This window comes from Protomyctophum bolini (assembly GCF_963924005.1).
Source record: "Protomyctophum bolini genome assembly, chromosome: 16".
In the NCBI taxonomy this organism is placed as follows: domain Eukaryota; kingdom Metazoa; phylum Chordata; class Actinopteri; order Myctophiformes; family Myctophidae; genus Protomyctophum; species Protomyctophum bolini.
In genome coordinates this window covers 32,695,601-32,709,050 of record NC_137877.1, presented here as the reverse complement: position 1 = coordinate 32,709,050, position 13,450 = coordinate 32,695,601, and the positions used below count along the sequence as shown (strand labels likewise).

Genomic DNA, 13,450 nt, shown 5'->3' with positions numbered 1-13,450 from the left:
TGAGTCTCAATTCGAACCGCACGCCTGGCTTGGGTTGAGTCCTTTAGGTTTGCAGTAGCTAATCAACAGGTTGAAAGTCAACGCGGATATTTTTCCTCTCCTCTTTCTACCGCATATTTGACGGGATGCGTCTTTCTGCCCCCTTTTTCTTTCTCTTGTGGGTCAAAGCCCTAACATTGAAAAATCTTAATTATTCTGTTCCGGAGGAGCAGGGGCCAGGCACTGTCATCGGGAATATAGCAAAAGATGCCGGATATGGTGCTATCGAGAGAGGGAAAAAATCGAACTTTCGAGTTTTGGAAAATTCTGCTCCACATCTGGTGGATGTTGACCAGGAGAGTGGACTGATCTTCACCAAACAAAGGATTGACAGGGAGACGTTATGCAGGCGCAACCCAAAGTGTCAGCTTTCCATGGAAGTGTTTGCCAACGACAAAGAAATATGTATGATCAAGATTGATATACTGGACATAAATGACAACTCGCCCAGTTTCCCATCAGATCATATTAACATTGATATTTCAGAAAATGCAGCTGCAGGTACGCGCTTCCCTCTGACAATTGCGCACGACTCGGATTCAGGAGAAAACGGAATAAAAACTTACCAGGTCACCAGAGATGACTACAATACATTTTCTTTGGATCTGAAAGTGAGGGGTGACGGAACTATATATCCAGAGCTGGTTGTTCAGAGACCATTGGACAGGGAGGACCAGAGTCATCACACCCTCTTATTAACAGCAATTGATGGAGGTGAATATCCAAGATCAGGTTCCATGCAAATCAATGTTAGAGTGACTGATTCAAATGATAATAGCCCTGTATTTGAAAAATCTTCATATGTGATAGAGATTCCTGAAAATTCACCACCTGGTAAAGTACTCATAGACTTGAATGCAACCGATCAAGATGAAGGGAGTAATGGACAGGTGGTCTATTCTTTTTCTGGATATGCATCAGAGAGAATGCAAGATTTATTTTCCATTGACGCCAGCACTGGTGTCATCAAGATTCAGGGAGAAATTGACTATGAGGAGAATCCAATCATTGAGTTTGACGTGCAGGCGAAGGACCTTGGGCCCAACCCAATACCAGGCCACTGTAAAATAACCGTCAAAGTTCTTGACAAAAATGATAATTGGCCAATAATAAGTTTTGTGTCTGTCCGCCAGGGTGCCATCAGTGAGGCAGCACCTCCAGAATCTGTCATTGCATTGGTGCGAGTCACAGATAAAGACTCCGGGAGAAATGGACAGCTCCAGTGCAGAGTATTGGGAAATGTGCCATTTAGACTGCAGGAAAACAATGATAATTTCTACACATTGCTTACAGACAGACCTTTAGACAGGGAGCTGAAAGACGAATACAATGTTACAATCGTTGCCAGAGACAATGGAATCCCCTCACTGAACTACACCAAGTCATTTTCTGTTAAGATATTGGATGAGAATGATAATGCACCACGATTTACAAAGTCAGTATACGTACTTCAGGTGCCTGAGAACAACATCCCAGGAGAATATTTAGGTTCTGTCCTAGCCCACGATCCAGATATAGGCCGCAATGGAACTGTGTCTTACTATATTCTGCCATCGCACATCGGAGATGTTTCAGTGTATACCTATGTGTCTGTTAATCCTACTAATGGAGCCATATATGCCTCGAGGTCTTTCAATTATGAACAGACTAAATTCTTTGAGTTCAAAGTTCAAGCTAAAGATGCAGGGTCTCCACATATGGAAAGCACCTCCACAGTCAGGGTCAGTGTCCTCGATGTCAATGACAATCTTCCAGTTATAATTCTACCGCTCCTGCAGAATGACACTGCGGAAATCCCGGTGCCTAGAAACGTGGGCATAGGTTACATCGTGGCCACCGTCAAAGCCGTGGACCATGACCACGGTGAAAGTGGCCACCTGACCTATGAGATCGCCGAGGGAAACGAGGATCACCTGTTCGAGATGGACCCCGTGGCGGGGGAGGTCAGGACGGCCCACGCTCTTTGGGAGGAGGTGGCTTCGGTGGTTGAGTTGGTCGTGAAGGTCACCGACCACGGCAAACCGCCGTTGTCTGCCGTGGCGAAGCTGATCATCAAGGCGAATTCGGATGCAGTGGTGGGCGGGGGCTCCCGGGCCGGTGGGGAGCAGCAGTCCTGGGATGTGTCCCTGCCGCTCATAGTTACCCTTTGCATCATCTCCGTCATGCTCTTAGCAGTCATGACTGCGATCGCTGTCAAGTCCAAGCATCAAGATAAGGAGACTGGGAATTATAACTGCCGCATGGCTGAGTACTCCAATCCTCCAGCGGGGAAAGGCAAAAAGAAGAGGATCAACAAGAGTGACATCATGCTCGTGCAGAGTGAGATGGAAGAGCGGGACTCGGCGAGCCGAATGAACGTGGTCAGCAGCCCCTCGCTGATCACCTCGCCCATCTGCTTTGACTACCAGAGTCCCCTGCCCCTGACCTTACCCAGGTCAGAGGTCATGTACCTTAAAACCACGCCAAACAGCCTTACGGTCCCACGGGCAGCCTGCCACACCAGCTTCGCTGGGCTCAGCACTGACACTCCAGTGAATAGGATGTCAGTGATACAGGTAAGGAGCACGCTGTGTGCGTTATCTGGCCTTTATTCTCTCTTATCAGCTCGCTCTGCTTTCCTGTACAAATCTCTCAAAAGAAAAGGCAATGGAATAGAAAGGGGGGAAAATAGAGAAAATACTGCAATCAGACATGCTCTCTTTTTTCTGTTATGACACTGTCACACTATCAAATACATTTAGGAGATATAGCATCATATATGCCATCGAAGTGTCACATATACTGCTGAAGAGGCAGTGTCACTAGGCTATTCATCTGCATTCATGGCGCTTTGAGTCATGCTGAGGTGGGGGGGGGGCGTAGGAGGGATTTGAAAATGGTCCATTAGGAGTGTCCTCCCTCAAGACAGTACAGGTGGTCTTCATAATCAGAAAGTACTTTCAGTTAGACATGCAAACAGTGTGAGTCTTGGACAAGACTGCTGTGCCCCTGCCAGGTCCACCACTATCGAGTGAAACCAAAACCTTGCCACAAACGTGGGATTGGACAGGTGTTTGAGCAGCTTGTCCGATCACATTACCTAACCGGCGTGAGCCAGACAGATAGATGCACACAGCATAACCTTACAATCGTGTTTCTTGCCCTCCGGCAAACATGGGCCAGTTCCACCAATCCGGATCCAAATTTGGCAGGGTAAGGCCTATAATAGGGTTTCCAGCCCTTCCTTGTAGCAATGGCTGGGTTATTTATACAAGTAGAGGTCTTGTAGCATTATTTATTTTATTTTATAAATGATGTGGATATCTAGGCCAGTCTCAGAGACAGACTCATTTAGAGATGATAACACAGATGACAAGGCCTGGCACTGTCACCAGTTGCTAGGGCATGTGGGTGTGAAAAAACACAAACACATTACTCTCAAGAAGATAGAGGGGGGAAATGCATGCAGATGACAGTGGATAATGCATTACTGCTTTGCCTTGCCAAAGACACATATGGTCATGAGGAATATTTGTGCTTATCAATGCTGCTGCTGTTGGCAGCTGTTGTGTGACGGAAACATTGTATTAATACGTTTCAAGGATTTCCACGTGATTCAGATCGGAAGGATACTTCAAGCTCACAAAATTCTCAGCCCCGTGCGGGGAACAATCTGAGTTGGCAAACAAGCAACATATTTCTCCTCTCATTTTCAGACCGATAATTTTCCTTCGGAGCCCAATTATGTTGGAAACAGGCAGCCATTTGTTCAAAGGTAAGGGCTCTAACCAATGGCTTCCCTGGCCACTGCATTTACATTCATCTCTATATCAGACAATCTGACCATGACTTGTCAAATAGGAGCGCTTACAGAGATGCTCCGGTGGGTTTTGTGTACTCTCTGTCCCTCTCTCCCTCTCTCTCTCTCTGCTGCAGCTCAACATTTAAGGATGCAGAACGTGCAAGCCTCCGAGACAGTGGCCATGGTGATAGTGACCAGGCTGATAGTGACCAGGATACTAATAAAGGCTCACACTGCGACACGTCTGCTAGGGAGGCCCTCAAGATGAAAGCAACAGCGGTTAATGGCCAGGCTCTTGAACAGGGTAAGTGGACGCACCCTCTCTGTCTGACAACTTGAAGATGCCTAACTGATTCTTGTATCAGATCCTTATTCATACTGTTCATATTAAGCCTGGTGCCCCGTGTGCATGTGTACTTGTTACTGCCCCCGTCTTGGTAATGCTATACCCAGGCAGATGTTTCACTATTATCGACATAATAATGCTCTTCGTGGAATGAAATCTTAGCTCTCCAAGGCAGCTGCAGCAGGTACCATTGCAGTAATCATGAGTGTGTTGCCAAGATGTTGCGACGGAACCGGAGTGGAAAGCAGACAATAGTTAGGATAAAAGTCAGTTGGCTGAAGAAGAACACAATCAACTGTCTGAGATTTTGTACGTGCGTTGGCTGTCTCTTTTGATCACGTCATTATTTGTATGTGAACTCTGCGTATCCATGTCTTGAAAATGACATAACGGAGACAAGAAAGTGCATGTGACAGACACTTTCAGTGCAAAAAAGAAAGCATGAAACATGACACTTGTTTCCACCTTTCACTTGAATACATTTGATCAACTAACAGAGACTTTTCTGCTGTTTGTGTCTTCCGAAAGGAATTTAGCATTACTGTGGAAAGCAAAAATAGAAATGTTTCATGCCCCCCCCCCCAAAAAAAACAAAAAACAAAACAAAACAAAAAACAAAAAGAACAGAAAAAGAACAAAAGAAAAAATGATTTAAATGATCCACCCTGCCCGTGGTGTAATCGTTGATGACTGTGAATCTCTTACAGACATTCACGGCCCTTTCAAACATGACACTGTGACAGTAGGGATTTATATATTTAGCAATTTCACGTGGATAACCTTTTGTATTGAAAATGTGTATGGGAAAAATACACTACGCATTATGGTTGGTGTGTATTCCATGGAAAAGATAATGTTGGACTTGTGTGAACTGGTGTTGTCTCTCATTTCCCTGTGTGAGAGACAGACGCCCTTGGTATAGAATACTGTAGGTCCCTACAGGTCCCTATGCAGTACTTCCCACACCATTTGCATGGCTATGAACTGTTAGTTTGTGGCAAGCTCAGGAGACTAAGGTTAAGAACACTCTAGTGCCAAAAAGAAATATGAGTGTGTGTGTGTGTGCGTGCGTGCGTGTGTGTGTGTGTGTGTGTGTGTGTGTGTGTGTGTGTGTGTGTGTGTGTGTGTGTGTGTGTGTGTGTGTGTGTGTGTGCGTGTGCGTGTGCGTGTGTGAGCGCAGCCAGCCAATCACGGCACGCCAAACCTGCTCTGTGGGAGGTGTAAATTCAATCACAATGTTGCACATTTCTGAATCTGATTTCTTAACCCAAGTTCAAAGGCCAATCAAATGGAGATATATTATAAGAGATGTTTCATATGTGCAGAGCAGGATTTACACACAGTGCCGATGCTTGCATGACTGGAATGTCAGTTAATTTATATGCCTGCATTTATAAGATAAGAGAAATGCAAAGAAGTGGGGCATTGCATTTAATATTAATGGCTTGTGCTACTGCTTTTCCCCCGACATTCTCTCTTTGCATGTGGGAAATGTTGTTAAAAAGCAAAACCAATGGTCAGTCTGAATTCATTCCCTTGGGTTTGGCAAGTCAAAGATGAAATGCTATCACTGCCTGTTGATTGCGGCAAGGAAGCAAGGAAGTTCCATATTTTATATATATGTATGTATATATATAATATATATATATATATATATATATCTCTCATTTCATCTTTTAATGTTTATTCATACATACATGTACATACTTTATACTTTGTGCCATGACAGAGACGAGCAAAAGTAGTGAAAGCAGGTGATCTACATGCTCACAATGTGTTGCATCATTGTGAGCTTGTAGATTTTTGAAAATCTTCGACTTTAATATCCAAAATAGAGACACCAGGTTGAAAGTGTATAGGTCTGTGGGTTTTATAAATATTTATCCAATGAAAACTAGTAACAAGAGCTTGTAACTAAATCATAACATTGGAACCCATTGGAATACAGGTAGTTTATTTCCAGACAGTGACTGACCATATTAGGAAATGCTGTTAAAAAGCAAAAACAATGGTCAGTCTGAATTTGTTCTCTTGGGTTTGGCAAGTCAAACATGAAATGGTATCACTGGCTGTCGACTGCAGGAGGGAAGATCTGCATTATGCAGTGTCGTTGTAGATAACATCACCTATACACAGAACTCACCCACACACATGTGCAGCTGCCCCCACACACCTGTGTGGGAAATGTAGTGGGTACGGAATGTGCACAACTCACCCCAGGTGAAGTGAAACTATGCAAACAACAAGAATAGTTATTGAAACAAAATTGAGTATATTACTTTTTTTTGTCAGCAAAGCACCATTATCTAAAATGAAATACCGCCTAATGAATCACCATCGCTCCAAACACCTAAATACAACGGCCCATAGCTTAACTACTGTACTGTACTGTAACCTTTATCAACCTCCTCAGTTTCCCTACTGCTTTGATACAGGTAATGAATGCACCTGCAATGATTACTACCAGCTTATGAATATATGTATTTGCAACAAAAAAGAAAAAAATAGGGGGGAAAAAGAAAGTAGAGACACAGTTGGTATGTTGCTAGATTTTCATTCTTTCTATTTAGAATGCCCTGGTGTGCAGTAAAATATTAAACGTTGAATAACCTCTAATTCTATACCTATTATTAAATGATTTAGTGTTGTAAGGGGGACGGAGCGGATCGGAAATTGAAAGGATGAACAAGAAATTGAACAAGATGGAAGCACATTTCTATTGCTAAGCTTTTTTAACTTTGGTCAAGGTCCAGGATGATTTCAGTCAGAATCAGAATTCAGTCTATTGCCAGGTATATTTGCACAGAAATGTGTCTGGGTGAGTCTGGTGCATTACACTGATGTATTGAACCATGCTGAAACATTTACACTGATGTATTGAACCATGCTGAAACATTTACAAACTATGGACGACTATTTTCTCAAAATATAAAAGGTATAATGATGAGCATAAAGAAACTATACAATATGGAAACTAATACAATATGCTAGAAACAATACAATCGGCAGTATACAATGTACACTAATAGACCATCTCTAAATTGTAACTTTTTCATAGAAACTACTCAACATAGCCTAAACTTAATAATAATAATATCCAGCAATGTCACATTGCTAACCATTTTCTTGTCACATTTGTCACTTTTGCCTTTTTCTAAACCCAAAGCGGTATATCTCATTTTAACGAGCCTTCATGATCATCCACTTATCAACTGTATCTTATGCTGCGTGCACAGTAGCGGTGACAAAGCAACAGGCTACAAGTCATTTTCAATGGAAGCTAGTGACAAGAAACTACAAACTGATGCCTGACACTTAGCACTGTATGATGGGCGTGACATGCGACAAAATAGTTGGCTTCAACTTTTTTCAGCGTTCCAATAATGCAGTGAAGCGTCAATCTCGTTCCCCACAATTCCTGCCTGTGCCGTGAATGGAAGAAACGTGTATTCTCGCTGTTAACCAGTTGAAGCAGTTAGTGTTTAACCCTACCATTTTGATTTATGCAGTGTGGCTTGAGCATCACTTCAACAAGAGTAGCCCAGTGGTACTCAAAGTGGGATCCTTGAGGAGGTTCCAGGCTCTCCAGCAAAATTAGTTAATATAGCATCAAAATCTGTTTTACCATGCACCTTTTCTCTATTTTATGCTTCAGGGTTGTGAGCTTGTAGATCGACTATAGGAATTGTTTTAATAACTTTGAACATTTTATACACAAATCTTCTCTTTTGGCTCATATTTTCAAATGAGGGTCTGTGGACAAATACATATCATTATCAATTAGGGGGTCCTTGACATGAAAATGTTTGAGAACCACTGGCGTGACCAAGTGTGGTCAGCTATGGCCACGCTTGGTCATTTGTAGCTTTCGTCGCCACAACTGTGAACGCAGCAATAGGTGCAAATGTGGTTTCTCTAAATATTGATATATTGTTAAGATGTGTGAACACATAGGTCTGATGTTTTGAGCCTTTATGTGTGGATATGTCTACAAAAGTGGACTGAATCCCACACTTAAACCATTTTTCCATTCAAGTGAAAGGAAAAATAAAATTATGTAGTTTTTAGGCATTAAGAATAATAATTGTATACTCTACCCATATAGGAGTATCATTATATTACCTCTATTATTTATGGTTGTATAGTCAGGCAACAGCAGTGACCAAAATACACTAGCGTGTTTATCTGGAACCTTCTAAGCACATGCATCTCTTTGTGTCACTGTCATCTTGATTGTTCTCTTATATAGTGCGATAGGTACTGTAGCTCTGGAATAGATACTTCTCTGTACTGTTTTGTTTAGTGCTATGGCCTTGTGCACGTTCAGGGATAATAAATACATACAAATACCTCTGATAATAGAAGTAAGACAGAAAAAACGAATGCACAGGTCACAAAACTGTAATCTGTGCTGGAGATGCTTCCGATCACCAGTTGCAATGTGTGGAATCTGTGTTGCAGTTCTTCCATACTTCGTTTTGCTCTCCCTTTTGATGTAAAATGCATTTTGAACTCAAATGCATATTTTCTCTTGATCTTATGATCCCAGCAGAGAATAGAATTCTGGTGGTTTGCACTGTGCATGTAACAATATCTATTTGCATATTATATGGTGGTGCAAAAATGCAATGCTATACTGTACATTTTGAAATACACTTCTGTAATTAAAAGAAAATAAGGATTAGAATAAAATTTCTCCGTCATATCAAAAGAGTAAGACATTGTCTTATGTAAATGTAAATGTATTATTTTATATATTCCAATGATAAATGCCAAAAAGACAATTAATTAGCAATCGTTAATAGCAATTATTTGCATGCCAATTAATCGTCAAGTATCATTTCATGATCGTGACAGCCCTAGACATTTCCCTGCTGATCAGGATATAAAATCTTTGGTACGATGAACAGCCAAGCACTGTCAAAGAGATAATGTGCTCCTCTGTCCAGCAATTATCGGCCACTTAGCAAAATAATTTATTTGTTTCATATCCTGGATCTCGAAAGTCGTTTTTACTCAATTTGTATGTATGGTAAATTAATTTAATAATGTTATTGCATGTGTGGAAAACGCATGCAGTTCTTGTAATTAGTATTGTATGCTAATGATGTAAGTGGTTTGTGAAAATGTTTGCTTATTTTTTCATAGTGTGCGTGTGTGGGCCGTGGGGTGCTGCGTGGGATATTCTTGTAAATCAGAATGACTTCGCTACATAGCTATTTGTGAACTCACTCACAGCTGGTGCAACAAGCTCACGAGTGTAATTAGTAATTAGTTTGCATTAGTTTGCATTAGTTTGCAATTAGTTTGCATTAGAAGTCTGTATTTTTATGTTGAAAGATAAATTACTTTATATTATGGGATCTCTTAGTTATGGGACCTAACGTTCTTGAAATTTGGCCTAATTTCTTTCTCCAACTTGACTAAATATGAAATGTATTTTGTGTCAAGCTGTTTTCCCCTTTCCCCCGTTATGTACACTAACAACTTTATAACTGTTTTTGTAGGGCAGGACAAATCAGTCCACTGCACTGATGAATGTCGTGCACTGGGACATTCTGACAGATGCTGGATGCCAAAATTACGGGTAGGAAGCCAAGCAGACAGTGGCGATAATCGCACCAACCTTTTCATCCCTGTGGGAATGGAGGCCATGGTAGAGACAGAGATTTATGGCACCATCAGCCGCGGCAGCAGAAAAACCCTCAGCACGTTTGGCAAGGAGCAGCGGGACAGTACAATCTTAGTGGCCAACGTCAAACCCTACTTAAAATCCCAGCGTGCTCTGAGCCCACCACTGCAGGAGAGTCCATCTGCGTCTAGTAGTCCCACCAAGAAGAGCGTGCCCCTAGACTTGCCCGACCAAGGCTCCAAGGAAGAGAGGGATGTGGGCTCAGACAGCAGTGCATACGGACCTCCAGATGGCCAGTGCTCTCCACCGCACACAGAACTGGAGGAGCCTACCTACATGACCTCCGAGCTCAGGCCCAAGTCCCTGTCCAGCAGCCTCATTCACAGCTCTGTCATCAGCCAGGAGTGTGGGGGGGTGGAGTGCATGCGTGACCCGCGGGACACAGGGAACTGACAGGTCATCTGATCCTGCTTGCTCACACCTGACAGGGGGTGTGATAATGATATCACAGATTAATGGCCAAGAGGTGATTTCCTTTGACCCACTGAGGGTTCAGACACGCATTGTATAACCAAAAACCACCTGCTTTGTATGTTTTTGTTTTGTTTTTTGTTTGTGACCTGTTGTGTTAAGGTGAAATAAGTGTGTCCTTGACTGCTATGATGGTATGGGGAGAAAATCATTGCTTACCTGACTTCAAATGTTCCATGGTGTATTGTACCTGTCAATTAGATGTCTGTATTTTACACATTTCAAGCTCCGATTTTGTGAGGCTGTTGAATGAATTGCTACTGTAGCTATTGAGTCCTGTCTGCTTTTGTACAGTGATGCTTTTTGTCCCCGCGTAGTGTATGAGAAACATCTCTTTGAATATTGCAGGCAATTGAAATACATATCAGTGACGTCCAATACAAAAGTGAAGTGTCTTATGAACTGTCTTATGGTGGTGCAACAGGGGATGTCCCTTTTCATAAAAACCATTTGAGGTTCCTTAAAACTGTTTTTTAAGAATGTATTTGTATTTTATTGTTGTCCTCTGCAGTTTCTGTGCAAATAAGCTGAGCTTACAAGTGAATGTGGGCTACTGTAAGTGTTGTTGTGTGTTTTATTAAATTTGTATACACATGGCTTCTTGCGTGCATGGAATGGTATTATTTTTATCTATAAATATGAAATTGCGGAAATGGAAATTGCGGAAATTGTGGAAATTGCGGAAATTGCCGCAATTAGGACTGAGATTTCCGCAATTTCCGTAATTTCCATTTCCGCGGAAATGGAAATTACGGAAATTGCGGAAATTGCCAAATTGCGGAAATGTTAATTGCAGAAATTGCGCGCAATTTCCGTAATTAACATTTCCGCAATTGCACAATTTCCGCAATTTCGATTCCCGCAATTTCCGCAATTTCCATTTCCGCGGAAATGGAAATTACGGAAATTGCGGAAATCGAAATTGCGGAAATTGTTCATATGTATGTTTTTTTTTATATGGAATTGTACTTCTGTTTCCATGGTGTCATGCGATGTCATCATCGCATGACAACAAGATTCATGTTTAATTTACCGTCAGCAACGCAAACCCAGCAAGCGTGGCACATACAGTATAGCCTACGTGGAAAGTATATAGAACTGTAACAACTAATCAGGACAAGTTAATACCACACAAAAGGCATCTTTTACTACTAATTGTATAAATGGTGTGCAAATAAAGTGGGTAGATGATGTAGTACTGTACCTGAAGAGGTGTTCAACTCAGCCCTGCGGGCAGCACACCTCATTAAACATCAAATCAAAACAGACAAGATCACAGGCTTAAAGGAAGAGTGATCCCACTGATTTTGGAATTTAAAGGCAATGATGCAATACGAACGCAACATTTGCCGACGACACACACAAAACCACTTGCAATGAGCAGCTACTAGCAGTTGCAATCAGTGTTTTTGTTGTGGGGAAAGCGCATTGACGAAAGGTCATAAACAGTAGCAGGCTGCACCAACCGTTTCAATCCATCCACTGGTTAATCTTTTTCCAAACAGAACCTGTTATTCGCCTGTGACTGTCACTTATGCACTCCAGCAGCATGGAACCTAATTGTCCCTCTGACAAGCACGTCACGACTCAGAGCGGCTGGATCACGTCCAAGATCATGTTCTTGTCATAATCTGTGTGCAGTGAATTTTATGTATAATCTCGTGCATGTTTAGTGTGATAGATCACCAGACAAAAGTCACATGCAAATATAGAAATGGCTTGAATTTTTTTTTAAGCATATCAATCTCACACATGCACATTGCACACACACAAACAAATATAATGGGTGTTCCACTTCACTTAACATTCCTCCACCTTAAGAAGCAGTGACTCTTTGTACCCCATCTCACAGTGAGTGGCTCGAGAGTGCCTTGTTTTGTGTGTGTTCTGGGTAACAGAATCCTGTCATCTTCTGGGAACTGACTATAAGTACGGCTCAGTTTCTCCTCAGGGAAAAACATTAATTTGGAATTTGATTTGCATTTGTTTTGGTGCTGGTATTGACACAATTCCAGACCTAGATGTCTCATATCAGCAAGCAGCTCTGATGAGCTCATCTGCATAAGTTGAAATAGGGAAATTGCGTGGGTCACAGCAACTCATCCTTTTGAAATACAGACAGTAACATCACATTATTTTCTTCACATCAGTCCCACAGCTTCAGTTTGCTGCAAATGGAAACAGGTGAGCAGAATGTCAAGTGGAATCGGAGCTGAAAACCATTTGGTGTAACATTTACCCCTTGGATTATTAACATACCTCTTAAGGGTGGGGAAAAACAGGTTAAATTCCCACTTCAGTCCTAATTATGCAAAATGTTTTCTTTGAAGCCACCTCTTTCTTAATTAACACACCGCTACAGTACTTTCTGCTTGACAAAAAAGTACTATGTTGTGAGGAGCTGAATGCAGATTAGGGACTAGCCTGCACTGGTGAATGAATATGACTTGTCTCTCAGAATGATTACAGTCACAATGAATGGGAATTACAGACAATGAAACTGATCTGTGTAATACCCCTATTCTTCTACATTTTACATACACAAATGATCCATTCAGATGAAAATGGAATGAGCAGTGTACCATTCAGTTGTGAAAAATTGACATGCTCACCCTGAGTACTTAAGCTTTTAATTCAATAATTCAATAACACAGGCGATTAACAGCTTGTCTTCCACCTCCACCAAATGCTATGGGAGATGGTTCCACTTGGCTGGGAACTGTTGGTGGGGAACAACTGTGAACACAACACAAACATGAGTGTGAGTGTTAATTTTAGAGACACCATTGAACATAGCCTCCATGCCTCTGGGGCAATATAAATACATTTTAAAAAAGAGTTTTTCTTTAATTTTTAAGTAGTAAGTAAAAAAATGTGCGCATGAAAAAGCAAAAAATAAAATGGCATTCTACAGTTGCATGCTAATAAACTGAACAGCCACACAGAAAATAGTGTAATAATTTGCAGTATTTCCACTGTAGATAAAACCATAGAAACGAATCGAGGTGTCAAATGGGTCAGAAATAGCATGTGTAGTCTAGTGACACTTGGTCACAATGGTGTGGCACCACATCACACCACGTACGTGACAAACATGTTTCACACGGTCTTGCAGGCATGT

General features: G+C 41.7%; 1 protein-coding gene across 1 annotated transcript; it reads left to right on the top strand.

Moving 5' to 3' along the window:
* Nucleotides 1-125: 125 nt before the first annotated feature.
* On the top strand, nt 126-10,251 carry LOC308330520 (protocadherin-17-like; the record flags this gene model as incomplete). The annotated part of the gene is made up of 4 exons (XM_080785411.1): nt 126-2,594; nt 3,735-3,793; nt 3,955-4,124; nt 9,674-10,251. The coding sequence occupies 4 exons, from the start codon at nt 126-128 to the stop codon at nt 10,249-10,251; spliced, it is 3,276 nt and encodes a 1,091-aa protein (XP_080641537.1).
* Nucleotides 10,252-13,450: the final 3,199 nt, after the last annotated feature.